The 27,498-nt window shown below is 49.5% G+C and overlaps 15 protein-coding genes and 1 pseudogene across 15 annotated transcripts; 6 read left to right on the top strand and 10 right to left on the bottom strand.

Moving 5' to 3' along the window:
* Positions 1-12: 12 nt before the first annotated feature.
* GL50803_003386 (Hypothetical protein) lies at positions 13-1,854 on the bottom strand (annotated as a pseudogene; the record flags this gene model as incomplete).
* A 454-nt stretch (positions 1,855-2,308) lies between these two features.
* GL50803_0016224 (Kinesin-related protein) lies at positions 2,309-5,026 on the top strand (the record flags this gene model as incomplete). The annotated part of the gene is made up of 1 exon (XM_001709521.1): positions 2,309-5,026. The coding sequence occupies one exon, from the start codon at positions 2,309-2,311 to the stop codon at positions 5,024-5,026; it is 2,718 nt and encodes a 905-aa protein (XP_001709573.1).
* Positions 5,027-7,909, bottom strand: GL50803_0016225 (Telomerase reverse transcriptase; the record flags this gene model as incomplete). Its single annotated transcript, XM_001709519.1, has 1 exon — positions 5,027-7,909. One exon carries the CDS (start codon positions 7,907-7,909, stop codon positions 5,027-5,029), a length of 2,883 nt encoding a protein of 960 aa, XP_001709571.1.
* A 59-nt stretch (positions 7,910-7,968) lies between these two features.
* On the top strand, positions 7,969-10,902 carry GL50803_0016226 (uncharacterized protein; the record flags this gene model as incomplete). The annotated part of the gene is made up of 1 exon (XM_001709518.1): positions 7,969-10,902. One exon carries the CDS (start codon positions 7,969-7,971, stop codon positions 10,900-10,902), a length of 2,934 nt encoding a protein of 977 aa, XP_001709570.1.
* Positions 10,903-10,941: 39 nt separating this feature from the next.
* Positions 10,942-12,399, top strand: GL50803_0016227 (Ankyrin repeat protein 2; the record flags this gene model as incomplete). The annotated part of the gene is made up of 1 exon (XM_001709516.1): positions 10,942-12,399. The coding sequence occupies one exon, from the start codon at positions 10,942-10,944 to the stop codon at positions 12,397-12,399; it is 1,458 nt and encodes a 485-aa protein (XP_001709568.1).
* Positions 12,400-12,508: 109 nt separating this feature from the next.
* On the top strand, positions 12,509-13,282 carry GL50803_0016228 (DDI1-like DNA-damage inducible protein; the record flags this gene model as incomplete). The annotated part of the gene is made up of 1 exon (XM_001709515.1): positions 12,509-13,282. One exon carries the CDS (start codon positions 12,509-12,511, stop codon positions 13,280-13,282), a length of 774 nt encoding a protein of 257 aa, XP_001709567.1.
* Positions 13,283-13,299: 17 nt separating this feature from the next.
* GL50803_0024512 (Neurogenic locus notch-like protein) lies at positions 13,300-14,100 on the top strand (the record flags this gene model as incomplete). Its single annotated transcript, XM_001709513.1, has 1 exon — positions 13,300-14,100. One exon carries the CDS (start codon positions 13,300-13,302, stop codon positions 14,098-14,100), a length of 801 nt encoding a protein of 266 aa, XP_001709565.1.
* A 1-nt stretch (position 14,101) lies between these two features.
* On the bottom strand, positions 14,102-14,491 carry GL50803_0027635 (uncharacterized protein; the record flags this gene model as incomplete). Its single annotated transcript, XM_038046007.1, has 1 exon — positions 14,102-14,491. The coding sequence occupies one exon, from the start codon at positions 14,489-14,491 to the stop codon at positions 14,102-14,104; it is 390 nt and encodes a 129-aa protein (XP_037901939.1).
* Positions 14,492-14,843: 352 nt separating this feature from the next.
* Positions 14,844-15,380, top strand: GL50803_005859 (uncharacterized protein; the record flags this gene model as incomplete). Its single annotated transcript, XM_001709511.1, has 1 exon — positions 14,844-15,380. One exon carries the CDS (start codon positions 14,844-14,846, stop codon positions 15,378-15,380), a length of 537 nt encoding a protein of 178 aa, XP_001709563.1.
* GL50803_0094927 (Kinase, NEK) lies at positions 15,373-18,570 on the bottom strand (the record flags this gene model as incomplete). Its single annotated transcript, XM_001709509.1, has 1 exon — positions 15,373-18,570. The coding sequence occupies one exon, from the start codon at positions 18,568-18,570 to the stop codon at positions 15,373-15,375; it is 3,198 nt and encodes a 1,065-aa protein (XP_001709561.1).
* A 3-nt stretch (positions 18,571-18,573) lies between these two features.
* GL50803_005857 (Pantothenate kinase 4) lies at positions 18,574-19,653 on the bottom strand (the record flags this gene model as incomplete). Its single annotated transcript, XM_001709508.1, has 1 exon — positions 18,574-19,653. One exon carries the CDS (start codon positions 19,651-19,653, stop codon positions 18,574-18,576), a length of 1,080 nt encoding a protein of 359 aa, XP_001709560.1.
* A 37-nt stretch (positions 19,654-19,690) lies between these two features.
* On the bottom strand, positions 19,691-21,472 carry GL50803_0014044 (Kinase, NEK; the record flags this gene model as incomplete). The annotated part of the gene is made up of 1 exon (XM_001709507.1): positions 19,691-21,472. One exon carries the CDS (start codon positions 21,470-21,472, stop codon positions 19,691-19,693), a length of 1,782 nt encoding a protein of 593 aa, XP_001709559.1.
* Positions 21,473-21,723: 251 nt separating this feature from the next.
* On the bottom strand, positions 21,724-22,443 carry GL50803_0014043 (VSP; the record flags this gene model as incomplete). The annotated part of the gene is made up of 1 exon (XM_001709505.1): positions 21,724-22,443. The coding sequence occupies one exon, from the start codon at positions 22,441-22,443 to the stop codon at positions 21,724-21,726; it is 720 nt and encodes a 239-aa protein (XP_001709557.1).
* Positions 22,444-23,479: 1,036 nt separating this feature from the next.
* On the bottom strand, positions 23,480-26,122 carry GL50803_00114014 (uncharacterized protein; the record flags this gene model as incomplete). The annotated part of the gene is made up of 1 exon (XM_001709504.1): positions 23,480-26,122. The coding sequence occupies one exon, from the start codon at positions 26,120-26,122 to the stop codon at positions 23,480-23,482; it is 2,643 nt and encodes an 880-aa protein (XP_001709556.1).
* Positions 26,123-26,155: 33 nt separating this feature from the next.
* GL50803_0060606 (uncharacterized protein) lies at positions 26,156-26,500 on the bottom strand (the record flags this gene model as incomplete). The annotated part of the gene is made up of 1 exon (XM_038046229.1): positions 26,156-26,500. One exon carries the CDS (start codon positions 26,498-26,500, stop codon positions 26,156-26,158), a length of 345 nt encoding a protein of 114 aa, XP_037901938.1.
* Positions 26,501-26,541: 41 nt separating this feature from the next.
* GL50803_00104250 (Thioredoxin) lies at positions 26,542-26,913 on the bottom strand (the record flags this gene model as incomplete). Its single annotated transcript, XM_001709503.1, has 1 exon — positions 26,542-26,913. One exon carries the CDS (start codon positions 26,911-26,913, stop codon positions 26,542-26,544), a length of 372 nt encoding a protein of 123 aa, XP_001709555.1.
* Positions 26,914-27,498: the final 585 nt, after the last annotated feature.

The following is a 27,498-nucleotide window of genomic DNA, read 5'->3' as shown; positions in this document are numbered from 1 at the left end:
TATAAATTTGAACAATGTTTTTACTATGAAGCCATGTTTTAGATGCAAAAGAAGAGCAGCCTCTGAGTTCGCTTCTGTTAGACAGGACCGCTGGGCAGACAAAGCGCTGCTTATTACAGTCTTCGAAGCAAGGAAGATGGCCGGGGTGGAAAATGCGGTCAGCAGAAGTAACATAAGCCTGCTAGCCAATGAGTACTCACGTAACAACCTAGACCAGAAAGTAACAAGAGTCTTCCAATGCTCATATACATCTTCACATCGGTTGACACTTTGTAGTGTACTAAGGCAATCTGCAATCTGTTCGGATTGGTATATAAAATAATATTCCTCCGCTATCTGGGCTAAGTTGGTTAGTTTGCAGGGAAGGCTACTTAAGCTGCTTGTTATCTCGCTAAGAGTGACAGTGCCTAGCGTGAATGTGCATAACTTGAAGCCGGAAACATATGGAGAGTAGCAATCCAGGATTGAGTCTATCTCATCTATGTAGATTGACAGTATAGTAAAGTAAAAATGCGCCTCTTCTGGCGCTATATTATCGCTGTGGAGCGCTCTGGCACACTTCCGATCCATGGATAGAAAGTCGGGTACAGCACATGGCAGCATGTCGCGAGCGTCACGGAGAATCGAGCGAAGTCTATCAAGGTGGGCATATACATCAAAGGCGCATGCATTCGGTGCGGTCAGCATGCTTTCAAACGGAGCTAACAGCGTTACAAGGCCCTCTATAAAGTGTGCATGTTGGAGCCACTTGGAGTCAGTAAGACTAGGTATGCATTGCTGCGACAGAGGATTAGTCACGGATACGGCCATCATTGTGTGAATGAGTGTTTCTTTATGCTCCCGAATCAATCTTAAGATTGCCTTCAGATCAATCAACGACAAATAATCCAGCTGATGTTGTGCTTCAGAAAACTTAGTGATTAGAGTGCGCATTTCACCCCATAAACGATCCTCTTTGACCTCGCCACTATCAAAGTTAAAGGCATTAGTGGAGCAATCAGCTTCCGCAGCATCAAGATGCCATCCATCTGGTGCAGTGTCAACCAAGCTCTCTAAGAGTACGGTGACGACGGTAAACAAATCACAGTGCACACTTAAAGCGTCTCTAAGAAAGGAAAGTTGAGGAAATAAGATAACCTTAAAGACTGGGAGAGGCACATCTTCCACAACGTCCTGTCTTGCTTTCCTTAATGCTTGCTTAACCTCATCGTATTTCAAATTAGAGCTTTCATAAATAGATATCAAGGTCAGTTTATGAAGAAAAGTATGGTGTCGTTGGGCCATATCTGGCATGCAATCCGCTGCACCTATGCTTTGAAAGAGTGCACGTAATATATCCCTTGATTCCGGACAAGGCGGGAGGCTAGGAAGACCACACAATAGGGTTTGAATTGAGCCAGCTCCTGGCCAAAGACAATTCATTGCTACAAGAAGACGCAGCCCCTCTCCACATGACACTATTCCTAAAATGATACTATATCCGTCTGCACCTTCTACTGCTTTCTGAACCAGTTCCTTATGGAGGGCATATTGCTTCATTCCACGTCGCTGGATGGTGCTTCTAGATATCCGTGCCACAGAAACTGCTCGCAGCAGCTTATCCTGAAGCTCAGGAGAATACCCTTCGATCCTAGCCACAACATTGATAACCTTTGTGAGTAGCTACTTAATGACTGGGCCTTGAGAATAAGCAAGCCCGTGGGCGAGAATTGCATCGCATAAACATCTACCAACTGGATCAGCACTAGAGCCTTTGGGCCATGCACACTGTTTCTTTTGCCTTGCTTCATCTATAAAGTATCTCAACGCCATTTCACGCTCCTTCCGGGACGCCTCATCCACCATTGGATACATCGTTGCAATACTCTTGTGGCATCGAAGAAAGTGCTTCCTTCCAGTGGCCGGGCCTCCCTTAAAAAAGTAAGCACGCCCTTTTTCTGCGCTGCATATTGTGCAGATCAGGTGTCCTGGTTGAGTTGCGGGCTACTCTACAGGCATAATAGGTTTCTAGATCACTATAGCGCCCATCCATGACCCCTCCACAGCGCCGTGCACAGGGGGCCGTGCTAGCATTATCTATTGTTACTACGGAAGCTATGGACCCAAAGATGTCGTGCCACTTTTCAACATTGCTAACTACGCTGCTGGCAGTCTCCTCTGTGACAGAAGTCAAATTATGGAAGAGCATTGTAGAATGCCCTCAGCGTTTGAGCGCCCCAAAAAACGACATTTTCCAACCTATTCAATTATTTTAACAAGACTCATTCAGCGACGCAAAACCAAGAGATAAGCGCAACCCGAGCTTTTTATGCCTATTCATGTTGCTGTTCGTGCAAGACCGTTGTTCTCCACCGAAAAGCGCTCTTGTGAGCTTGTCAGCGAGGGCAGGCAGATAGGACTGGCATATAATGGAGCCAAACTACTGTTTGGTATTCCCCAGTTATTCAGCGAAGAAGTTACTAATGGAGAGGTAGCTGACTCTATTTTACCACCTGTGATTGATAAGGCCATCGGCGGATGCATATCTGCTGTTATTGCTTATGGCCAGACAAACTCTGGCAAAACATATACCATTCTGGGAGATGAGCATCTTTTTCTGAGCGATACTCGGCGCAAACGAGGGTTCTCTGCCAAGAAAAGCTCCCCCATTGAGCCAGGGAATGATTGGGACCCTACTCTGCTCCAGTCTAACAAAGAAGGACTCATCATACAGGGTTTGCGTCGCATTTATAACCTCGGCTTCATGGTAAAGTTAAGCTTCCTTGAAGTCTATTGCGAAAGACTCTATGACTTGCAAACTAGCAATACTCCCTATTCAGTCATGATCGACCACAGTAGCAATCCTGATAGGAGTTTCTACCACACCTCTTCTTTCTCTTCACTACTAGCTCAGCTTAATACGGGCTCCATGCCCCAGCTTCAACAAACAACAGGTACCTTCAAAAATCTCACCGAGACTGTTTGCGACACACTGCAGCAGGCATTCTCCTGTCTTAAAAGTGCCTGCAAGCAGCGGATGACGGCGTCGACGGTCCGTAACGACGTTTCGTCGCGCTCCCACTTTCTCGCCATTATCACAATTCTTTGCAAACCCCCCAATCTTGCTGGCGGCTACTCTCCTCTAGGGAAAATTTATTTTTGTGATCTAGCGGGCTCTGAGCGGTTCAATGCCTTTGGAGCCGTTGGATCCTCTGTCATACATTCACCCGGTCATAAGGCCAGAGAAGAACGACGTTTGGCAGAGGGCATAGACATAAATAAGAGCCTTCTTACTCTCCGTAAAGTATTGGAAGACTTAGCCTCCCGTAAGAACCACGTCCCCTACAGAGCCTCCATGCTCACGAAAATTCTTCGCACACCATTTGAGAATGGATATGTTACCTTTCTTGCCACTGTCAACGCATCTAACACCACGGAGACTAAGCGGACCTTAGACTATGCATGCATAACGAGACGCATCACATTCACTAAGGCTCAATCCGTCGCCTCAAAGACATATCAGAATACGAACTGCATTTGCCAAGACTGCCTCAGAAGGGTATTTCGCGGCTCTTTTGGCGCAGAAAGATATCCCTCCATTCTGTTTTGTAAGTTCTGTGGAAACGAAATAGGCACCTTGTCAGAGACCGATGAGTCTTTTTGTCACAAGAGAGAATCGGACAGTGCCAGTGAAGGTGCATCTGTACCAGATGGGGTGGAGTCTCTTAGAGTCAAGGGCACTCCGCGTCATACCTTGGAGAACATATCTGGACGCGCTTGCGCACAGTGTGATCCTGTCAGCTTTTCAGCGGTTCATAACCTGAATAGGAATATACTTACATCTAATCGTTTGAATCAAGAGGCTTATAGACCGCTTGCAGCCGATGACAGTGCAACTGGTAGTAGTGGCGACAAATCTGAACCTTGTTGGACAAGCAGCAAAGTGGAAAGTACCACCTCAGATGGTGTCCGAGTGCGGCCGATTTCTGCCATAGACATTGTCACCCAAGAGATTCAGCCCGTTGATCCGTCTGCCCAACTTATCTCTGTTGCGTCACTGTTGTATGGCTTGGATGCCCAGATAGGAGACCAGGCCAGAGAGGCACCAGCTGTCGAGGATCGCGGACCCAATGCTGTAGAAACGTCAATGCAAACTGATTCACCAAGGAATGATGTCTCCGATGGGCAACTCGAGAGAGAAGACAGAGACGACTCGCCTAGTATCTGGAGCATCTATGAGTCCTCTTTACGCAAAACACAGATACATCTTCCTCTTGGAGTGGCGAAAGGAATGCAGCTCCACAAGTCATTTCCTGACGTATCGTCCAAAGAGTATACTAAGCCCTTGGCCAAAGAGTCCTCACATAATGTCTTGGATATGCTTGAGGAATCTAATATTCTTCTCCGTAAGTCGTCGCTAAATCTGTCAACGATGGACAAAACAAACAAGAAAACAAATACAACGTATCTGATAGCCGTTGTTTGCAATGAAATACTGGAAACAAAAGGATTTGAGCTGAACACACTGGCCCATAGCACATTGTGCTTAGATACGTTTTACACCATATTGGCGCGCCTTATATGCTTGGGAAACCCTAAGTATAGGAGTATCCAGGTAGAAGATTCCACCGATTACAAGGTTCTTGTCTATAAATTAAAAAAGGAGTCAACGCTAACCTCCTATAACTATGAACAACTAAGAATGGATGCTTTTTCAGAGGCTTACTGCCAGGTAGATACCTGTTTTGAGATGTTTATGTTGACACTAAGAAAGGCAGAACAAGGAAGCATCCCAGAGGAAGCAATGAAGGAAGTTATTCTGATGGCCTCTGAGGCCCTGATATCTAACCTTGTCAGGATAGTGTCTAGTGCGATCTATGAATGCTTCGCTGCGCTACTAGAGGAGGTTGATGGGCATCTGTCTCTATCTGCACTGAGCCAGAGAAGCAAAGTGTCCTCAGATCTTCAGGGAGAGTTTGAAGCAGCAACCTTTGACTCTACATCTACCAATAATATTATAAGCTCGTTTCTAACACAAGTTAAGTAGCTACCTGCTTAGCATTCCCAGAAGAAGCCCTCTGATGCGGGGATTGTGACCATAGACATGTAGAATAATGCGTTTGGATACGTGGATAAATATAGCACGGGATGTAGAATGTCTCCACACGGTCGCCTTAAGAGAACAGAATGTGCTCCTTAAAAGGGTGCGCAAGGACTCAGAGTATCTTATGTTTCGTGTGTAGCAAAGTATGCAAAACGTAACAGCACGTATATACGCATAAAGAATAGAGCCGTCCACTTTTATACGCGGATCGGGTGCCTGTATGCTTCTCTCAATGAAACAGCGGAGATCCCGGATTCTCTTTTTGAAAACCAACCTGAGTCTCTGCATGACAGATATCCCAGATCCAAAAATCATGGGATAGGACGGACTGCCATTGGTTCGCGTTGATGAAAACCACTTCAGTACGTCTATTATGGCAACATTTTCAAGAAATATATATCCACAATATCGTGGAACGTCTAGTTTGTACATATCTTGATTGAGATTGGGTGTGTAAAGACTTTTCTTTGGTATGGGTTCTCTAGAACAGTCTAATGTAGCTATGGGAGCGAATGGGCTGTTTTTGTGTGGCTTCGTGAAGCAGGACAATCTGAAGTAGGCTCCATGATCACGCATGATGTTCAGGTACTCGATATATGCGTCAAGTAATGCTATGGACGTAGTTAATAGCAGCCAGTCGTCAACAAAGGTCCTGTAAAAGAAGAGACGGGACGAAACAATCCCTGTATTTAGTAGTTGCACGTGCAGGAGAGACGAATAGCAATTGAAAAGGACAGTGCTTACGACACTGCCCTGGGGTATCCCAGATGTCAGACGGTATACTCCTCCTTCGTGAATAACGAGGGGATTGAGAAGATGAAGCTCTAGCATCTTGATAATGTCCTCTCGCTTATAGATTCGTGCATGCATGGGACACAGCATAGAATTAGGCTGTTTTTTAGGGGTCTCCTTGCAGAGAAGGTAGCGGGAAATAGAATCCATGGATACACACCCATTATGCTGGCAGGGCAGCGCAACGGTCCTAATCTTAGGCATCTTACTGGGAGCAATCTCCTTGTAAGTCAAGACAACGTAAGCATTCCCAGTAACGATGTAATGGGATATGTAGTAGAGTAAGCGAGGAACGGAGACGCTTTCAAAAGCAGTTATCATATCGGTTGTGACCATGTATATCTGCGCCTCGGGGTTTTCTGTGTACGTCGCATCGAGCCAAGCAGCATAGTCCACTGCTATGTGGCCTAGATTCTTGGCTAGATGTGCTTGCAAGTACCTATTGCGTGGGCGCTCTAGCTCAAATATGATGACCTGGAGCGCGCTTCGAAGAAAGGAATTAAGTGAGACCCTGTGTCGTCGGCTACAAAAACTAAAGTTACATAGGGGCCGCACCCTTCCATTAGATTTATAGACAAACGATAGCCTACCGGGAGAGACTTGCTTCCAAAATATACGGTTCACAGCATCTTCGTTGGTTAGAGGGATAGAGTGCAAATTGGATAATGAGCAGACAAATTCATAAGTGGCCGCTATTTCTAGACGAGCAGACGATTTAATCAAGTAATTCTTGTAGCTGACCCAAAGTGAGCGGGAAAGCAATGCAGGAACCATAGAGTTGGCCGTCTCGATCCGATTGGAAAGCTCCGTGTGCATAGAAACAGCAGAAAACGACTGATAGAGGGCGGGAAGTATGACGAAGTCCATGAGATAGACAACGAAGTACGCTAAAAGGTGATGTCGCACCTCTCCCTCGGCCTTGCTGACTGTGGTTGCTGGGAGAAGGAATTCTTTTGTAGAGATACTAGAGGTGAGCTCTTGCAAGGTCATAAACCCGTTCATTGGCTGAGAAATAAAGCGAAAGAGATGTGAGTGAAATGTTCGAGCGTTCCTTTTGCCAAGAATAGAAAATGCGCTGATGGACTTGCAATATAACATGAGATAAAGAGTTATTTTGTGCACAGATAAGGGCAGAGGGGCGTGACGAAGGGTGCCTGTTTCATCTAAGAATACCCTAAAATGCGTATCAAAGCCAAATGATTGCAAAAGAGATTGGGGTTTCTTGTCTTTCAGAAACGTAAGATTGTGGCTTAACCGTTTCATCTTACTACGAAAAATGGAAATGAGTCTTGTTATTCTAGCTTTAGCATTTGAATTAATAGCATTGTTCGGCATCAGCCGACCACGGGATGTGCATAGCTGTAGCAAAGATGAAAACGAGCGCGTGGAAAAGGCATTGTACGGGAACTTAAATGTGACTAATGGATTGGCTTGATAAAAGGCAGTAAGGCACTGTGAAGGAAGAAGAGAAAGGTGCCAGATGGCCGTTGCTGATCCTAGTAATGCCAAGCTGTGGAATGCTCGGATGTAGGGCCGGGTCTTGCAGAAGAATATGAATCGTACGTTCATGGGGTGCTCTTGAATCATAGAAATGAATTCCTCAAGACAGTTAGAAGCATACTGCACAGTGGAAGCTCGAACCATAGATGATACAGATTTGTCATGGAGGCAAGGTGGGAAAGCAAGAGGCATCTGGGGCTCTGAAAGGAGCACCCGCTTCCCTGAAACAGTCGAAGTGAGAACGATAGGGTACTTGAAAAGCTCGAGCAGAACATCGTGCCCATAACTTAGATACAATGAACAAAATCCCAAACGTCTGAGAAAGGGAATAAAAGCAGCCTCGGTAATCCAGGAGCTAAGTCCCTTGAGGTCTTTGTAAATCAGCGATGCGCAAGAAGCGAAGCTGGACCCCTGGCCGGGGGTTCGCAGTTGAAGGATAAGTGACCATAGGGAGGCTTGCTCGGGCTCCCCTTGAAGCAAGATGAAAATAGCCTTGCTGACATTTGCGTCCAAAAGAGACAGTGGAAAATCCATGCCCCTCTGCTAGCCAACTCTGAGGAGCAGGCTATGAAGTGCAGCGAACAAATTTTAAAATGTCGGAGGACCTGCCATCCTTCACTGCAAATTGTGTTTCTCGTTACATTGACGGAAAGAAAATGTTAGCGATCAAGAGCCTAAGTAGACGACTGAATAAAATCACAATGGAAGAATATCCTGACAAGCGGACAGACAACTTTGATGCAGCAGCCTGTTCACTGATGAATCTTATTACTGGCTATTGCGTCGAGCACCCGTACACTGATAAAGACCCCTCGCAAGCAGAGGCGCTTTCCATGCTTAACTTTCTCAGCCGCTGCTCTTCATATTTTGCCAATCCTCAACTTTTCTTTCGCTGCACTGCTCAGTTCCTAACATATAGGGGATCTCTCAATGCAAGCTCTGGAAATCCGCGTATAGCACTGAAAGACTTCAACACTGCGCTCGTTGCAGAGCAGAGTGTTCTAAGCTCATATGCCTACACGGTGTGTCACCTGTTCCCTACGGAGAAGGGTAGCTGTATTACTAGATACAACAAGATACACGCTATTGCAGCTCTTCACAGTAACATTGCAGCGGCGCAAGCACAGCTGGGTCACTACCATAATGCAATTGAAAACTGCCATCTCGCCCTCAAGGTAATTACCAAGAACGTCGATCACAAGTTCGGCCAAATGACTAAGGACGAAGTCAACGATCGAATCTACTCACTGGCGTGCGTTATCTCCTATAACCTGGGATGTCATTACGAGAGTCTTGGTCAGGACCGCAATGCCTTGAATGCCTACAAGGCCAGCGCCCGGTACTGTCATATCTCAACAGACGATAAGCTACGAGAGATACTTGCCAATAAAATAGACGACGCGCTTAAGCGCGTTGTTCTGCACCTCTATCCTGCCGATTCACCTGGACGACTGGCCCGTAGAACTGCCAACTTAACAGATCCTAGGTCGTCAAGACTAAACTCAATGGCTAGGCGAGCAAGCAACCGGGCTCGAATCGAGCAGCGTGTAAGGCTTCTCAACAACTATATGCCCATCGGCACTTACCCAGATATCGAGCTCCATGAGTTCCTCGATCAAGAATACGCCTTGGGAGACGATGTTGCCTCTTATGATGATGCTGAGTTCTATAACGAAGCAGAGTTCTATCCGATTCCCTTCACTGATCCTCGTAAAATGTCGGCCAGTGGTGCACTTAATAACCCAAGGGATACGTCTCTTTCATCTGGGCTCCAGCAGACCCCAAAGAGTGCCGCTCTCCAGTGGCTGGTGGACACAAGAGCTGAAGTACCTCCAGCCACTGCAGTTGCTCCACAGCACTCTTCTGAAGACAGCTTTGGCAACACCATGGACTACTTAAACGCATTCAATTCAATTAGCTCTACACCAAGGAGCCCTGCCATTACTTCTGCGCAACCCGGGCTTGCAGGTAAGAGCAAACCCGCTCACAGAAAGCCAGTGGTGGCTGCTGACCTACTACCAAATATGGAACCCTTGATGGCTCGGTTTGACTATGCAAATAGGCTAAGATCCCCGAGCCCCATGCGGCAGACAGCTCAACCCATGCGGCAAGAGCGGCAGCGCAACTACAGCTCCAAGCGAGGAGCAAGCGGATCTAGCGTTGGAGGAATGACAGAACCTCGGAATGATCTGGCCCAAGCGGTAAGGTATTCTGCTAGGCTCAAAGATGTTTCTAATTTGCAATCATCTAACCTCCCTATACATACTACTAACGATGCTGATACGGCATTCAGTGTCGTAGACCTCTTGAGCAACACTAAGAAAAAGTCAGATGCGTCCATGCTAGCTCTGAAAAAGAATATGGATAAAATGCACAAGAATACGTTTATGTCCTACGATCAACAGAGGTCCAGAGAGACGTCTGAGAACTACTCTCACGGGCCTTCCGATGCACCACCACACGCCACTGCGATTGCAACTCCCTCGGTCCGTAGTGTCATACATTATGTGGATAGTCAACCTGCAGCAAACAATGCCAGCTTGAGTGGATTCATTAACTTTAGTCCTGAAAAGAGCAATGAAAACGCTATCAATCTAAAACGAGACATATCGGAGATGCTATCTAGAGATAATCTCTTGAGTCAAGAGAACCTCAACAAGATCAATGATGTACCACTGGCCCTTCTATCTGAACCAGAACAAGGAGCTGCACTCAAGAAGCGATTAGATGAGCTGACTGACTACACAGTTGACGAGATCATAGAGCTCTTATCAAAGGATCCTACCTTTAAATTCTTAATGAAGGACTTACTGATTGCAACAGAAAGCTTCTCTAAGGAGCTCGCACTGATGAGATCAAAACAGTCTAATACTGTAATATTTGGTTCTACAAACAGTGATGCAACAGCACTTACGCCCAAGACAGCATGGCTTGATTTTCTACGGAAAACCATTTCCAGAAAGAATAACACTGCATCAAGCTTATATAAGGCTACTCAGGATGCTGATAGGCCCAATATCAAGGAAGAGTTATCTAAACCTGCCTCCGAAAAGATCTTCACACAAAGGCAACAGGAGCACCTGCATCAGCAAATGCTTCAGATGTCCTTAACACAGCAACTCACTCCGTATCAGCAAGAGGCACATCCAGCTCCTGCTGTTGGGCCCCCAACTCTTGAGCCAGCACTTCCAGCTGTACAGCCACCCCAGTTCTTGGGACAATTAGGCGCCAGCCAAGCACCCCAAGGAGACCTCAGATCAGCCAACCTAAAGCCCCCACTTCAAATACTTGAAACCAATCATCCACAAAGGGGACCTTTCCACCAATCAAAGGACATGCTTGCCGATCCTCTACGTTCCATTATCGAGCTCACTACCGCCTCAACTACTGAGAACATGGATGCCACCAACATTTATAGTACGCAGCAGTCGGCATTATTGGGCTCCAGAGTGCAGGACAGTATGCATCCCAAACTGGAAATAGGTGTTGGGGACGATTGTCGGATAAATTTACTGCTCTCCAAATAGTAAAAAATGTAAATTTCCACATAAACCCAAAAAATCGTAATGCGGTCGTATCATCCCCAGATGGACACCTGGTTCGACGCGGTTGTCGGCCGAAATTATGACTTTGTACGCGAGAACGTTAAAAACATGGCCGGCATTTCCAATTTCATGGGGACGACGGGCCTTTGCAAGGCGGCAGCTGCCGGAGACTTAGAAATGGTTAAGATCCTCTTTGAGAGCGAGAAAGACATAGTAGATTCCCGGGGGAAGACCCCTTTAATGTACGCCGCGGAGAACGGCCATACGTCCGTGATATCCTTTCTCATGCCCTATATGGCTAAGAAGCAGACACATGATAAAACAACGGCCTTGATGTACGCAGTGTGGAAGGGGCACAAAGATGCTGTGACCCTTCTGCTCAAGGAGGAGCAGGGACTCACCCAATATCGTGGCATGACCGCGTTGATGCAGGCTGCGCGCTACAAGCACACAGACCTCTGCGAGCTTCTTCTGTCAGAGTGTGGGCGTCAGGACAATTGTGGCTTCACTGCTCTTCTTTTTGCTACTATGTCAGGGTGCATAGATTTCGTCAAGAAGCTGTGGGACAAAGAGGGATCAATTACCGGCTTGAACGGGGAGACTCCGCTCATGACAGCAGCTAGGGAAAATAAGGTTGATCTCATAGATTTCTTCATCTCAAAGGGGCAAGCAGGGAAAAAGGATGTTGAGGGTAAGACTGCGCTGATGAGTGCTGCAGAACGAGGACATATCCAGTCTATTTCCGCGCTGATCAAGTACGAAAAGAACATGCAGGATAACCGGGGGATGACTGCCCTTATGTACGCTGCCTCCCACTCAAAGTTGGATGCAGCAAAGATCCTCAAGGATGAGGTGCCTCTCAAAGACAAGAACGGACGAACAGCTCTCCAGTATGCCAATTTACAATATGCGGACATCGCAACCGCGACTATGAAGCCTGAAAACAAAGACTTGGCTACTCAGCATGTGCAAGAAATAAGCCCTCTGTCCATCTTCCTGTTCAATGAATCTCTCCAGCACGCCTTCATCCCCACGAGCAAGACCTTTAGATCCATTGTCGACTTTCTCGTTCGTGCTTTTCAGTCGTATAAAGATGAGTATCGAGGCTATGACGAGATCGTAGACTTTTGCGACAGACTACTAGATGTAATGACTTCGTTTGTGGTAGACTTCATCACTCCGTTTTATTACGTCAGCCTCACCCTTGGGGTCCCCGTTGCTAAAGACAAGCAAGACGCCGACTTCACGAATAGTGCCAACCGCATGATGGACACTCTTTTCCAGGAGATTGAAGAGTTTCTCAGCGACGACTCTGACTCTCTCGTTTGTTGCATTTGTCTGGACAAACTGCGGAACGTTATACTGTATCCTTGCAAGCATGTTGTGGTATGTCTCGATTGTCTTGAGACACTCAAGGATAGTTGTCCATACTGCCGCACTACCATTAAGGATAAAGATACTGTAGACTATTTGGACTAGGTTGCTGCAAGTTTGTCCAAGAAGGATCCTGACTTTCGATAGCGAACCTAAATCCAATTACTTATAAATTGTAAATACTTAATAACAGTTTGAAGATTGACAAAATAAAATGCCGACAGTGACAGTGGTGTATGGGCACAAGCTATCGACTACCATAGACATTCTTCCCGATGAGACGGTTCTTCAGCTGATAGAAAGGTTTATGAAGATGTGCAGCATGCCTGGCCATGCTGTCAATGCGATTGTTCGGATAAATGGCCAAACATTGACCCATGACAGTAAGTGCAGCAGCATCCAACCTAATTCCACCCTCATTTACATGAACCCTTCTGCCACCTTCTCGGCCCCCATCCAGAAGGCTCTTGCGAGAGGACGTGCAAACCCCCCAGCAGTCCAGCGACTTATTGACGAAGACATCAAACAAGTATATGATCACTATCCTGAGCTTCTTGTTAATAATACCAACAGTGTGTATATTCACATAGAGTTGAACGGACACCCAGACATTGCTGTAATCGATACCGGTGCGGAGTTCTCAACAATCAGCCTAGAAACTGCAATCCGCTGCGGGCTGGAAGACCACATAGACAAACGGCAGGAGGGAAAAGCTCTGGGAATAGGGTCCAGCAAGATAGTAGGCAAGATCCATCTTGTGCAGCTCAAGTATGGTGACGAATACTTTGCCACCAATTTTATGGTAGTAGAGAACGTTGTTGGGACACTGCTGGGCATGCCCTTTCTCCGGATGCACCGGATGGTGATAGACTTAGCGATATACCAGATACGAATTGGTGACGTTTCTCTTCCCATAATGTCAGACGCAGAAGTTGAGGCATACAAAGCAGAGATGATGAGCAGGGCAGATGTAGATGCTCATATGTAAGGTAAACGTAACAAAAAATGACCTTCGTCAATTATCCCGTAAAACCTTTGAGACGGACTCTTGAGGGGGGCCAACCTGAGCTTTCGGATCTCAAGCAGTGCACCAGTGATAGTGATTGTACAAGCATGGCCGCTAATGGCAAGACTCTAACGGGTCGGAAGTGCATCAGTGGGATCTGTAGCTGCCCCTTCAGCTACGGCGGTGATGACTGCCAAACAGATACCTGTGGGCTCACAACGCAGGATGGGGGCTGCGTGGACTCCACCGTAGGAGTTTGCGAGCTGCAAGATGATGGCTCCCATAAGTGCGTTTGCGTTGTCAGCAGGTCGGGAGCAACCTGTCAGTTGTGCAACAAAGCTACTCAGAACGTTTCTGGTTTACTGTGCGTGCACAACAACTGCGTTTATAACTCAACGGCGTGTAGTGGTCATGGAATATGCTATGCAACGCAGGAAAACGCGACGTGCCAGTGCTTTCCAGGATATAATGGAAGGTACTGTGAGATTAATGCATGCGATGTGTACATAGCACCAGATAATACAATTCACTATTGCAAGGACTACGGGATCTGTGAGTACAAGAGGGCTTTCTTGCCCGACGAAAGTTTTTCTGACACATATTCATGTAATTGCTTCCCAGGAGTATCTGGCGATAAGTGTCAAGTGGTGTCCAATTACTCTCAGCAGATAGTTGTCTTTACAGTAATCGTCATAGTAGAAATCGTCGCGTTGGTCATTCTCTTGGTCCTGCTGGTTCTTAGAATCAAGAAGTCAAAGAGAGCAGAGGCCCTCGAGGTAGAAGATATGAGCACTAATTAATTTAGAAGAATGGACTGTTGAGTATGTAACTGTTGCGTGTGGCAGGCGAATTAGACATGTAGGACTTTCCGGAGGTCTCAAGCGTAAACTTGGTATTTAGGAAGTATCCAGCCGGTCCCGGACCATTGCTTGTGTGGTGCACTCCGTTGAATCTGTCGATTGCGTACAGTTTTGGGTTATTAGACAGCGTCCCGAAGCCATACTGGCTACATGCAAAGTGATTCGGTCTATATGATAGTGAACTGACTTGATTCTCCTCATCTTCTGGGCAAGGAAATCTGCTTGTAGTAGAGAAACGGTATTGCGGAGAAGACCTCTTTATCAGATTTGGAAGGTATTTTGGACCAGGACCTGGTGTACCATCCCTCCACCTTCGCCCAACCTTGGACATGGATGCTGTGCTTGTATACCGAGTGCTCAGGGCAGTGGCGCTTCGCGAAGTGTCATAAGCAGCTGGACCTGGACTAGGGCAGATACGATCTAATGCCCTTTGCAACAGCGTATCAGCGCAGCAGGGAGAAGATGATCCTTCCAGGGATTTCCGTGGGCTCTTAGTTGCCAATCTCGATGGGCGTGGAGTCGGAGAAAACTCACCGCCCAAAAAGCGCTGAGAAAGATCGTGATCGTGTGTCTTCCGCTCCTCGCCCCAAGACAGACCGCTCGGAAGGGGCTGAGGGGTCTCTGAACGCGAGACTGTTAGACGTGTTGTCGTTTGTATTTTTTAACTAGCATTTCTAGAAGGTATGGAGGTGTTCTCAGCTCCATTCATTGTGCGCAAACAAACCGGCAGAGGCAGGCCGAGGAAGCAGGCAAACATCGGTGTGACACTCTCCGAAGCAATAAAGCTACCGTATGTTATCAAGCCTGAGAAGAATAACGCCGTGGAGGCGTCCATACAGCAGTATAGCCATTTCCGGATCCCTGCAGACAGTCACAGATATCAGCAGCAACAGCAGATTAATCAGATTCATCGAGCTCTCCTCGCTTCGGCAGAGGCTGGAAGAGATCGTCGAATCTTTCAGGAGGCAGCGTTAGCTAGCGAAGAGTTGGCATCTATTCAAGGCTTGGCATCTAACGGGGAATATGCCAGACTTCGAACAGCTGAAAGAGCAGCCGTTGCTTCTGAACAGGAGCGGAATAGGCTTTTCAAACAAGAACTGCGCAAGTACTTAGACCCTCGGATAGACGAAGACGCGCTATTTGCTACGCCACTGCCATTTACTGAGATTACAAATGTCAGCATAGCTCTTTGCAATGAGCTCTTCTGTGTGTCTAATTAGTCTTGTCCTTACCAGAACCGCCGGCTTGTAAATATGAAACACAAAGAGCGTGCTTTTCCTGCTGTTCACGATCGATGTTATCTTCCTTTAGTTGGGAAGCATAATCTAGGGCAGTCAATCCGCGTTTGTCCACGAGCTGAGCCTCAAGCTCTCGTAGGAGCAAGACGCATCTATCGTGCCCGCTCTGTGCAGCCAACATAAGGGCTGATATTCCTGTCTTCTGTTGCCGTCCTGCTTCGCTCTTCATCAGGACTTTGACAACCCGATGGTGACCTTCTTGAGCAGCGATCATTAGGGCAGTCCACCCATCCGGCTTTGTCATGCATGCCTCTTTGGAAGCTAGCAAGGATGCACAATCCGCATGCCCAGCCTGCGCTGCCAGCATCAAGGCAGTCCAGCCATCACTTTTCTGGTATCCACTCTCTGCCTCCAACAAGAGCTGCACACTATCTGCATGGCCCTTCTGCGCAGCTGCCATTAGTGCTGTCCAGCCGACATTAGTCTTGATCCGCTTTTCTTTTTCCAGAAGAAGCTTGATGCAATCCAGCTGATTGTTACTGGATGCCAGATACAGAGCCGTAATGCCATCTTTGTCCTGCAGACCGCCCTCGTAGTCAACCAGAGCTTCTACACTTTCTTTGTTTCCAAGTTGCGCTGCAATCATAAGAGCTGTGCGGCCGGGGCCTATAGCTGCCTTGGCTTCAGTGAGATAATTAGGGATTTCCTTATGGTTATTAAAGAAGCAGCACCGCATAAGCATTGTGCAGCCACTGATGTCAGACTCCAGAAGCAGGAGTCTGACACATTCATGGTGCCCACCGAGAATGGCATATGTCAGAGAAGTGCACTTACTGTTTAAATATACACCCATTTCGCATAAGAGGTGCTTTGTACACTCGGCGTCTCCTCTTGCCGCTGCAATCATGAGTGCTGTGCAATTACTCAGAATGTATCCCTTGCCCGTTGTGTCTGTATAGCTTAGCCATCCCACGTACTCATTACCAGCCTCCCTTATATGCTCCTTCACGCCCTGGTGGTCGCAATTTATCACCGCTCGCATTAGAGATGTTAACTCTTCGACGGGCGTTGCAACCCTGGTGCGTATTTTTGCCTTGAGGTGTTTTTTTGCAAGATAGCGGCAGAGAGTTGGCAAGACTTTGAACTTTTTCTCTGTGAATACCAAGTCCACATATGGCTGTGGGTTTGCGGCGAAATCATGAAGGTGAAGGACGACAGCAGATGGATTGTTGCGTAGAATCGCATTTTCAAGAGTGTCTCGCTCTTTGCTGTGCGATCTACTGCCGGGCTTAGATGTCTTCTTGTAATCAGAAGATGTCTTCGGGTGAGGTTGACGATTAGCCTGGCTTACAGAGCGAGTTGCCAAAAGTGGCTTTACAACTTCATCTTGAGACTCGCGAGCAAGCGCATGTAGTTCGTTGATTGTATCACTTTTAACTAGTCGTGGCTGCTTAGAGTCTGGAGACTTCATCGGAGATAGTATCGTTGTGATGGGGTCATCCGGGCTCAAAGAGGTCGAAGCTATGAAACGTCCAGTAGAGGCAGTGGTTTTGCTAAGTAAGAGCTGATTGACAGGGCCTGGTTCCACTAACATGGGTTCCGGCTTATGAATTCTGCTTTTTGACTGGGTACACCTAGATGATCTAGAGGCATCCAACACAGGAAGTTCAGGAGCACTTGGCTCGCTACCATCTTCACTCTGCCTAATCGCTGAAAGTTTGCATAGGTCAGTTTTAGAGTGCGCAGTTTCTGACTCGTATTGAGACAGAATAGCTATGCATCCTGCGTGTCCGTTCTTAGTCGCATAAGCATGTGCCGTTAAACCATGGTCATCTTCCTTTCCGACTTCCGGCAGAAGGAGAGATACACAATCAGAGAATCCATACTCAGCTGCATACATCAAGGCACTCTTTCCCGTAGACGATGAAATACCCAGCTCACAAAGGAGATGCATCAAACACCGATACTTTCCCTCTTTGGCCGCAATCATAAGCGCAGTACAATCCTCATACATTGCACATAGACTATCCATGTTTCTTTCAATCATTTCAATGGCCTGTGTCTCAACAGCAAGCATAAGCAGTGTTTTTCTCGTGACCTGATTTCCCTTCCACCACGACAACGTAATAGGAGTCTTTGTTGCAGCGACCAGTCTGCAAAGATGGGGCATTACCTTGTACGCCTTTTTATCACACGCTTCCATTAGTAGCTGTGCTAGCGGAGCTGTGTCACCGAGCGACTGGATTGCCGACTTGAGCATCTCGGGGTCATTTTGTGCAACTGCAGAAAATACGTTTTCTTGTTGTCCGAGGTGAGACATAAACCCTTGAGCAATTCCAGAGGATCTCAGTAATGCGGATGATAACTGAACGCGAGGGACCGCAGAGGGTGCGGCCTGCTCGACGCGGTGGAGGGCCCAGAGGGCGGGCGGGAAGGTCACGAAGGTCGCGGCGGAGATCCGGCGGGCGGGGTCGACGCAGAGGCACGCGGCGGCAGCGGCGCGGAGGGTGTCAGGGCAGCGCTCGAGAGCGGGCACAGGGTCTGCGGCGAGCGCAGCGGGGTCCCAGCAGGGCGCGCGAAGGGTGCAGAGCTCGACGAGGACGCACCCCAGGGCCCAGACGTCTGCTGCAGGTGTCGGGGGGCCGCCCCGAGCGACCTCTGGTGCCGCGTACGGGCCCGGTGGAGACGGGGCACGGAGACAGTCCCCGAGCTTCGCGCGCGGGCCGGCGAGGAGGACGGCGGAGGGTGAGACGCGGCCGTGGGCGAGGACGCCCCGGGCCTTGAGCGGGCTGTGGAGGAACGCCAACGCCTCTGCGAGCTGGGCCGCGAGCTCCCAGATGCGGTCCTCAGAGAAGGGGCCTGCCCGCCGCTGCCGCCGGAGGAGCCCTGCGAGCGACCCGTCGGGGCACCACTCGGTCTCAAGGAGGACCGCGTCAGGCTCCGAGACCGCAGGCCCGCAGGCGAGGAGCCTGGGGTGGGGGAGGGCTGCGGCCGCGGTGTGCTCTCGGGCGAGCTCCTCGCAGCGCGCAACCCCGATCCGCTCCGGGTCGAGGGCCCGCACCGCGACGACGACCCCGTCCTGTACCCGCACTGCGCGGAACAGCGCCCCCGCGGAGCCCCGGTCGACGAAAACCGCGTCTCGGTAGCCATCCGAGATGAGCTCTTGCGCCATTTTTTACTTGAACTGAAGATTTGCACTAGACCATCCTTTGAGAGCCGTTATTATGCCTAGAACACCCAAGAAACCGTGATGTCTTACAACGAGTCCTTTTAAACGCTCTTGGCCATACCAAGACAGAGCCTCTGCATAGTACTCTGTGGTTGCTTCTATGGAGTCCATAAAACCTCCAGACAATAGTATGATTGTTGAATTGGTCAGGCGGGCATTCAAGACAGATATGTGTATAGCGTTTATCACAAGCATTCGTAGAACAGATGCTAGTTTAGAATTAGTATCGATGTCACCGTCTCGCATTTTCCCTCCACATGCAGCTAGAACGTCTGGATCAAGCATATTTAAATACGTTTCGGAGTTACAAATGTCTCCAACCAAAAGGTCTGCAGAGTTAGCAGCCCCCTTTCGTGCTGCTCCAAGTAAGTCCTTGAACTCTTGATTGACTCCACATATGCAGGAACTAAGTCCCATGAATGTGGCACCACCTAGTGCGCTTCCATCAATCCTGGTCGTTTTATTTCCTGTAACCTCCACAATGGATATCCCAGACCCTATCTGCACCAGAAGAAAATGATCGAGAACACCGTTAAACGACTCTAAACCATGTGGTGTGAGTTCCTGCAGTTCGCCCTCTAAGCCAAGCTTCGACAAAAGCTTTAGACCACCCACAATTGTCTGTAGTTCATCATGATACTGCACTCGGTCAGCAAGCGTCGCTGTCTTGATGAGGTCGACATACTTCAGAGCCCCGCCTCCAGTAAAGTGAAGGCAGCTTCCTTTCAACGACTTTCTAGAGCACACATCCGACAGAAAGCTCAAAAAGAGTTCCAGGTTGTGGGTTGTCGGAAACACATAGAAGAATATGGATCCGCCGAGAAGCGGAGAGTCTATAGTGAGGTGAGGGCAAAAGCACCGGTCAAAGCTTCCGTTGGAGCAGACTTTGTGAGGCGGAACTGGAGTCTTCTGAGGGACTTCCGCTTGGGGCACCAGAGTAACCAGTGCAACCTTCACCAAACTGCCGCCAATATCAGCATATACCGTAGGTGAAGTGAGTACGGCAGATCTGCTTTCGCAATCCATTACTTATTTTTTGTGTTCCATATCTCCACTAAACTTATCAACCTTCGACGTCATAAAGCACCTTATATATATTTTGGTAGCGTGTTGCATTGACCAGATCAACAGCTAGCAAGTTATTCTTATTCCGCATGTTGCCTTCCATGTTGCAGAGTTGTCGAACACATCCCAAATGTCCGTTGATAGCTGCAAGCATCAGTGCAGTCATGCCATTGTCATCTTGCAGCCCTATCTCCCAGGCACAAAGAGTCTCCACGCAGCGTGTGTGGCCGTGCTCAGCAGCATGCATAAGCGCCGTCTTGTTTCCTGGAGATCGCAGTCGGCTCTGTTTTACCACTAAGAACTTTACCACATCCAGCTTTCCGTTGATGGCGGCACACATAAGGGGCGTCAAACCGTCTGGATTCTTGTCTGCCCCCTCTACGTCATAAAGTTCCTTAACAAACTCCAGAGACCCTCGTATTGCCGCAATGGTAAGGGCGTTGGGATGTGTGGAGATCACACGCTCGTATTTGTAGATGTTTTTACACCGCTTTCTAGCCTCATACTCAAGTAGTACCTTGAGGCCCTTCATAAACCCCACTTCTACACATATCATCAACGCAGTCCGACCGTCATCGTCAAACCCTCCGGCGAAATCGAGCCTCCGTTCAAGAAGGTCAAAATTGCGCGTTGATGCAGCGTAATGGAGCACATTTGTAGTTGACTTGTACTTCTGGATGTACTTCTTGGGCATTCCTGCCGTCCGTAGAAAGTACAGCTGGTGTCCGTGTGAATTTATGACGCCCTTCTCTGTGATGACAGGATTGATAATCCGGTGCTTTAGTGTAGGAAGACTTTCTGCCTGTTGTTGTTGGGATTCGGTGCTCACGATGTTTAACTCAGTAGTAGACGTTTCATTATGCACCGCTGATTCGGGTCTTATTGGCTCAGCTATTGCTGGCAGATTGTACTGTTGCTGGCCAAGTTGCTTAGCCCTCACCCTATACCGTGCTTCCTCTACCAACTTGTGGCGTGCAATCTTACTAAAGGTTATTCTATCTTTGGGGCTGACTTTGAGCATATCATGCATTAATGTCCGCAACGCCAGAGAGTACTGGATTGGTATCACCAATGACGGGCTCACTCTTGGGGGCACTATTTCTGTCTCCCCAACGTCAAATAAGTGCGGATCAGTGCATGTGCACAATGCATACACTACACAACCAAACGAAAATATTGCTGATCGGAGAGTTGGAGATTGTCCTCGAAATACCTCTGGTGCTACGTAATTGATCCATTTCCCGACGCGAAATACCTCTGTGTGCCGTGTGGGTGGGCTGAAGAAACCATAATCGCCCGTTTTAATACAACCATTCTCGCACAGAAAGATGTTGGATGGCTTGAAAAACCGGTAGAGAAAGAACTGCCCATCCATATTTTCCACGCCAACTTGACTGACAATAAAAAGTGTTATATCAACCAATTGGGCAATGTACTCCCAAATGAGAAGCTCATTGATATATTCCCCATCTTCGCGGCGCTGCACAAGCTCCAATTCTAGAGATCCTAGCTCACAGTACTCGCTGTGAACAAAACACTTATTGGCAATCCCTTGATCAATTTTGAAGTGCCTAAGAAGCACAGGATGCTCCAGCTGGTCCACAAGTTTCCGTAGCTGTGCCAATGCATTCAACTGGGCAGAATTCATGGAGTGCAAATAGATCCCACGGATCACAAACAGCTTGCTGCTCAGCTGAGAACGGACAAGACAAACAAAATCTTCATTCCTTGTAGACATTGTGCGCTTTAGAATGAGAGTTGGGGGTATGTACACGTCCATCTGGAAAGTTTGAAAAGAAATTCAGTTGGACCTGTTTTGCCCTGAATCACTTTTATGAGGTCCCTATTGAAGCTCCATATATTAGGTGATTGCTCTAACGAACATCTGAAAACGATCAGGAGAGCATTCGAGATGAGCATGGCCACCTTTTAAATAAGATGAATTCATCTTCATCAGGGACCCAGTGGCCAGACGGTCGCCAAGCACGGAATCCATCTATACTACGTTTACTACCTAAGTCACATCTAAATCTACGCCTTTCCCCGGCAGAGGAACCACCAGCAGAGGAAGCCCACAAGGCCCCCGACGACGATAACAACGGCCACGGCGATTCCTGCAATAGCACCAGTGGAGAGGCCGCTCTTGTTGACGTTTCCACCAGTACCACTGTTAGATATACATGCATTCGCCGACCCGTCAAGAGCAAACTCAGGCAAGCACGTCTTGCAGGTGGCGGTGCCCGAGTCCGCCGACGGGGCAGTGCACGTCGCGCAGTTAGCAACGCCCTTGTTGTTATTCGAGCCTGTGTCGTCTGAGCACAGAATGCACTCTGTACCGAGCGTTGGGCTGCTATTCTTGTTCTTGAAGACATTCCCGTTCTCAACACAGGCGCTGCACTTCCCAGAGGCTGCGGCCGTGCAGATCAGATTTCCGGGGGCCTCGCCTGTCTTGTAGCAGCCGCCCATAAAGAGGAAGTAGTTGGCCTCGGTGCACTTCTCACACACGGTGGACCCCCCGTCAACAGCCGTGTCCCCTGTCTTTTGGCAGCCGGCGCCGGTCCCAGCGACAACGGCCTGATCGTTGTGCGCAGTGCAGACGCCGCCGATGGGGACATACCCGGCGTTACACTGGGTGCAGATTTCGGTAGCGCCGAGCATTTCGCACTTATTATTTGCGCAGTTATTCTGTGCTCTGCCAGTGCATGTTGCTGTAAGCACGCCCAGTATGAAGTAGAGAGGCACTAACAACATTTAAGTCTCGGTTGGATGTGTTTATTATATCATGATACCGACTATTACAGATAATATTAGATTTTATAACTAATAAAGAGTGTTTTCGTTGAATGCATCTGTTAGCAAAATCAAAAACCAATCTCGAAGCAGAATTCTTTCTATAGAAGAAAACTTCAAACACTCGCTTAATGATAATTACCTAGTTACTAGTATACGGTAGATACTTACAAATGCAACCCTTAAACTTAAATACAGATATCTAAAGAACCAGTCTCAATAGTCATAATAGCAACTAAGGAGAATAAAACTTTGCAAAAAGTCTCAGCCAGTTTTGGAATCCTTACTCCTCACTCATCCACCATGACGATACCACCCAGCAGGGTTCGATGGGAGATACGGCCCCTCGTGCCGCCGGCCATGATAGTTGCCTTGTATGCAGGCTCGTTCTGGACCCATGGACCACCCTCCCAGACTCTACTGCGGGAACCAGAGCCTTAGCGGGGGCACACTCAGGCACACCGCCCGGCCCGTCGCAGAGCGGCAGGGTCTGCAGCTCTGTGGGGACGGCCGTCCTGCACGGGTGCTGTCGAGTGCACACACACCTCGAGACAAGAAGAGGCAGAAACTATTAGTGAGCACTCAGACCCAACGAGGATGCCCTGAAAAAGCGCTGACTGGCTCGCACCTGCTATGCTCATGCAGAGGTTTAGATGACGGCCAGTTCGGTCATCCTACGGCAGAGACTCCTTAATTCGTTCCGAATTGAGAAGAGGGCCCAGGGCTACGATTAGTGTTATGCGAGTACAAGATGCAAACCTCCTTCATCGACGCCTCTCCCTCCTGCCAGACAACGCCCTTTATAGATACAAAATGGACATAGACACCCGTCCAGAGATGGGAGCGTTATTCTTTACCTAAACACCACTTGTTGCTATGCCTTCGCCAGACGCACCAGCCCTAAATAGAGTCTCAGTTCTTGCTACTCAGAGCTAATGATGATTGTCCTCTGGTGCCCTCTAAAGCATTCTAGGCCTCCGACATCCGCGCCTGTGACCTAGATTGTCGCCGTATTGCTGACTAGATTTGTTGACAGAATCTGCGCCAGGTCGGTCCCTCTCGGGATTATCTCTATGTACTCCCCGGGGTCTGCCGAGGGGATAATCCAGTTTGTCGCGGGAATGCTAGTGAACCACTGTGAAACGTTTTCCCCCTGAAGAATGACGGATCTCCTAGGAGCTCGCTTCTGAGTCACTTCGATTCTGTTCCTGTGCAGCAGTATGCAGCTCGCAGTGTTGATGGAGTGGTGGCCTGCATGCTCCTCGACAATGGCAAGGGAGGACACGTTCGAGGCTTGGTAGTCGCATTTGCTCACGAGGATGCAATGGTGCTCCGGCAGCTTCGTTGCGCTCGTGAGGTGAGTGGACTTTGTTAGAACGGGGGACGTCCGAAGAGACAGGGTACCGTACATGGGCTTTCCGGTGGCCTCCCCTGATTGGGACTGCACCACAGATGAGGGCACTGTGTCGAAGACTAGAGATCCCCCAATGATGCTGTCCTCCTCCTGCTCTGCTGGGCTAGGGGCTTCCGGAGCAGGGGCTGCTCTCTGCTCCGACACCCGGTACTTGTAGTTGATGTTCGTGTCTATGGCCGTGTTGGATATGACAAGCCCGCAGACGGAGCTCATCTCGTAGCGCGACAAGTAGAGGGCTGATGTGTTCCTGAGCCTGTGCATCATGACACCAATGCCATTTTCGCTAAACACAGTGTAGACAAACCGCGCATCGTATGCGTCGTTCGCCACAATCGCCCCCACGCAGCAGTTATTGATGAAGCACGTGTTGGCGTGGACGGAGCCATCGGAAGTGTACACCCCCACAAAGGAGTTGAACAGGTGAGTATCACTCATTGCTAGATGGGAGCCCTCCTTGACGACAATGAGGGACCCCTTCACAATCATCTCTCTATCCCTGAGAAACCTGTCTGGCGTGAGCATGAAGGGAAGGTTCTTGGCTGGCTCCTCGGCGGCCTCTAGGCTGCGGGACTCCCTGGGATGTCTGCTGCCTTGTCCGCCAAAGCCCTGTGTGCGACTGATAGCGCTGTTCATCAAGCTTCTTTGCGTGTCGAGTTCTAAGATGGGGGATAACGCCACGGTTCGAAAGCTCGTGGTCATCGCGAGGGGGTTGATTTGTGTGCAGAAGACAGAGGAGCCATGAATGTACAGCTGGGACGCCGAGGATACAAGAACGGGGCACCTTGGCCCAACATACAGGCTGCTTTCGCTCTCGGGAAGCTTGTGCGACAGACTGAATGGAAGGCTCGCCAAACTATTCGAGTTAATCCTGGACTTAATCAGTAGCGTACTCGTAGACCTGTTGGTCACGACGAGACACGGGTTAATGGTAGCAAGATCACGCTCCAAGTGCGCCAGCGAATCCGCAGTTAGAGTCACCCCCACTCTTTCTAGAGCCTGCGAGATGGCTGCCAGCGAGAGGTTGTTGGGAGACGAAGACCTCAGCAGCTTCTGGAGCCGGGGGACAGACGACGCCATGGAGCGGTCCCTTGACGCTATGGGACACCCGGGTAGCCCCGTGTACCGGTCTGTGAAGGACTCTGAAGAGTAGGCGGGCGTGGACTCGATCGTGCAGTTGATGATGTTCGCGTTGCTTCCGATGACGTACACTCTCCCTATTATGTGAAGGTTGAAGATCGTGCTATTGTCTGTGAGTATGACGGTGCCGTACACAACAGAGCGACGCTTCCTGTTAGCGGTAAGGGACTGGGTGACGCGGGACTCAAACCTGCACTGCGCCTTCTGCTCTGCGACGTCTGTCCCGCCCCTGCTGGAAGCCCCGCCCAGGGTTGTTCTGGGGGGAAGTACCAATGCGGCAGGCAAGACGTACAGACCAGTCTTGAGAATGTGGATTTTGAATAGGTCTGCGTGGCCCACGTATATATTCTTTGCTAGGGCGACGGAGTCTAGGATGCCCTTGATGTTGTGGTGAGACTTGAACAGCGGTAAAGACGCCGAGAGCGTATCCATGACATTCTGGCGGATGAGCGAGATAAGAGGGCCAGTGGGAGCATGGGCAGCTGGTGCGGAGCGATCAGTGGAGGAGCTGGCAAGCTGGTGCATGTGTCTGGTGGCGAGATCCTCCATGGACGCGAGAAGCTCAGCCGCAGTCGACATGAAGACCAGGTTTCCAGCCCTCTGGGCAATGAAGTCGACCGTTGCCTGATTGCTTGCTATGCATCCCTGGTAGACGGAGGCCAGGCGGGCCTTCATGTTCCGCACCCACAGCTCGGACGCCAGGAAGTTCTCCTCGGTGATCTTTTCGAGCTTGCTGATCTGGACTTCGAGCGCCTGTTCTATCGTCGTGGCCACTCTGCCAAACCTGTCAAGCTCGTTGCGATCGATCTTCTCCTCGATGCTCGTCTTCTTGCTCTCTGCAAGGTACAGGCTAGCCTCCGCCTTGGTCCGGGCTTGCTCCATTGAGACGTACGCCTTTAAGATGAGGCTCTTGTGGGCCGCGCTATGCTTGTCGTCTGCGAAGTGCTCTGTTAGGATGCACGACTGACATTTTAATTCCTGGCGTTTGTGTGCGTGGGTTTCCAATTCAAGTTTACACAGCGGACACAGGATCCTATGGGCTCCTGGGCGAACAAGGTTGGCGCATGCGACGCAGCATAGAGACGCCATTTGTTTTTTGACGAGCGGCCGACACGGGTCCCTCTAGCTGTTCTCTCTGTCTTGCTCCTGGGTGGATGCGGCCAGGATTCTTCCTATCTCTTCTGCAAACGAGCCTCGGGGCTCACAAACAATTCTCCCGAGCTCTTGTCCATCGCGCAGAAAGACCCAAGTGGGGACCGCCGTGACCCCATACCTTACGGCGTAGCCCTCTCTGTCCCGCAGGTTGTGCATCTGGACGCGCACCTCGGCGATCCGCGGCTGATGTGCTACAACGGCCGCCGAGAACTCCTGCTGCCTCTGGGCCACGAGGAGCCTCTGCGTGCGCTCGTCTGGCATGAACGCAAGCACGTCCAGCCGCCGCGCCCCCGAACCGCAAGGACTCTCCATGAGCGTACAAGCGCCAAAAGAATTCACTCCTGGTGGAAGGCCTAGAGCATGGCGGCCACGTCCTCGTCGAAGGAGACCGTGAAGTTCTCGACGATCCGGCCGATCTCCTTCCCCCCGCGGAGGACGACCCAGGACGGGACCTTCTTGACGCCGTACTTCTCGCAAAGGCCGGCGCTGTCCGTGCGGGTCTCCTTGTCGACGGTGGCGACGGTGACCTTGATCTTGTCGTTCGTCACGTACGTCATGATCCTGTTGAAGACGGGGATGCTGTACTGGCAGTCCTTGCACCACGGCCCGTGGAACGTGATGAGCTCCAGCTCCCCGGCCTCGTTGATCTTCTTCAGCGCAGAGGCGGTCGGCTCATACCAGTCGTTTGTCTCGTACTCGGGCGCGGAAATGGGGCTGAAGGGCATCTGTCGCCGCAGCAGATTTTCCCCGACGATTTTACTTTAAAATGGTACGGACTGTCTCTCTGTTGGCCGCTGGCCTCCCAGTTGCAGACTGAGAGCCAGCACCGCGACCGGCATACCTGACCTACTATCTAGTCAGTAGATACCCCTGTTCGGCAAGCAGAAGCTGTGGGGTTAGCCCTGGACAGGTCAGACTCGTTCTGTCCGCAAAGGCCCTCCGTGGCCGGCTCGTCACTTGTGGCGCCATGACTCAGATCTGCACACGCTTATCGCACAGGGCATCCAACCCGTGCCTTCTAGGCGAGTAGTTAATGTCAAAGGCGATTATCGTGTCTTAGTGTGCCAGTGCGTGGCCAAGGCTACCTTACAAAGTACAGTAGCGTGCTGCCTGACACTAGAAGCATGGGGCGACTTGTCCGAGAGCAGCCCATCCGTTATAGGGCCGCCCCTGTAATGGGTTCGCACAGGCCTCGGTCACCGACCACCCGAGATGTGATCTGCTCCTTGGTGATTGTGTCATGTGCGAGCCTCTTTCATATAATCCGAACACTACTTCCACTGATAACACGATCTAAGATTAAAAATTAA

This window comes from Giardia intestinalis, chromosome 4 (assembly GCF_000002435.2).
Source record: "Giardia intestinalis strain WB C6 chromosome 4, whole genome shotgun sequence".
In the NCBI taxonomy this organism is placed as follows: domain Eukaryota; phylum Fornicata; order Diplomonadida; family Hexamitidae; genus Giardia; species Giardia duodenalis.
This window is presented reverse-complemented; position numbering and strand designations above follow the sequence as displayed.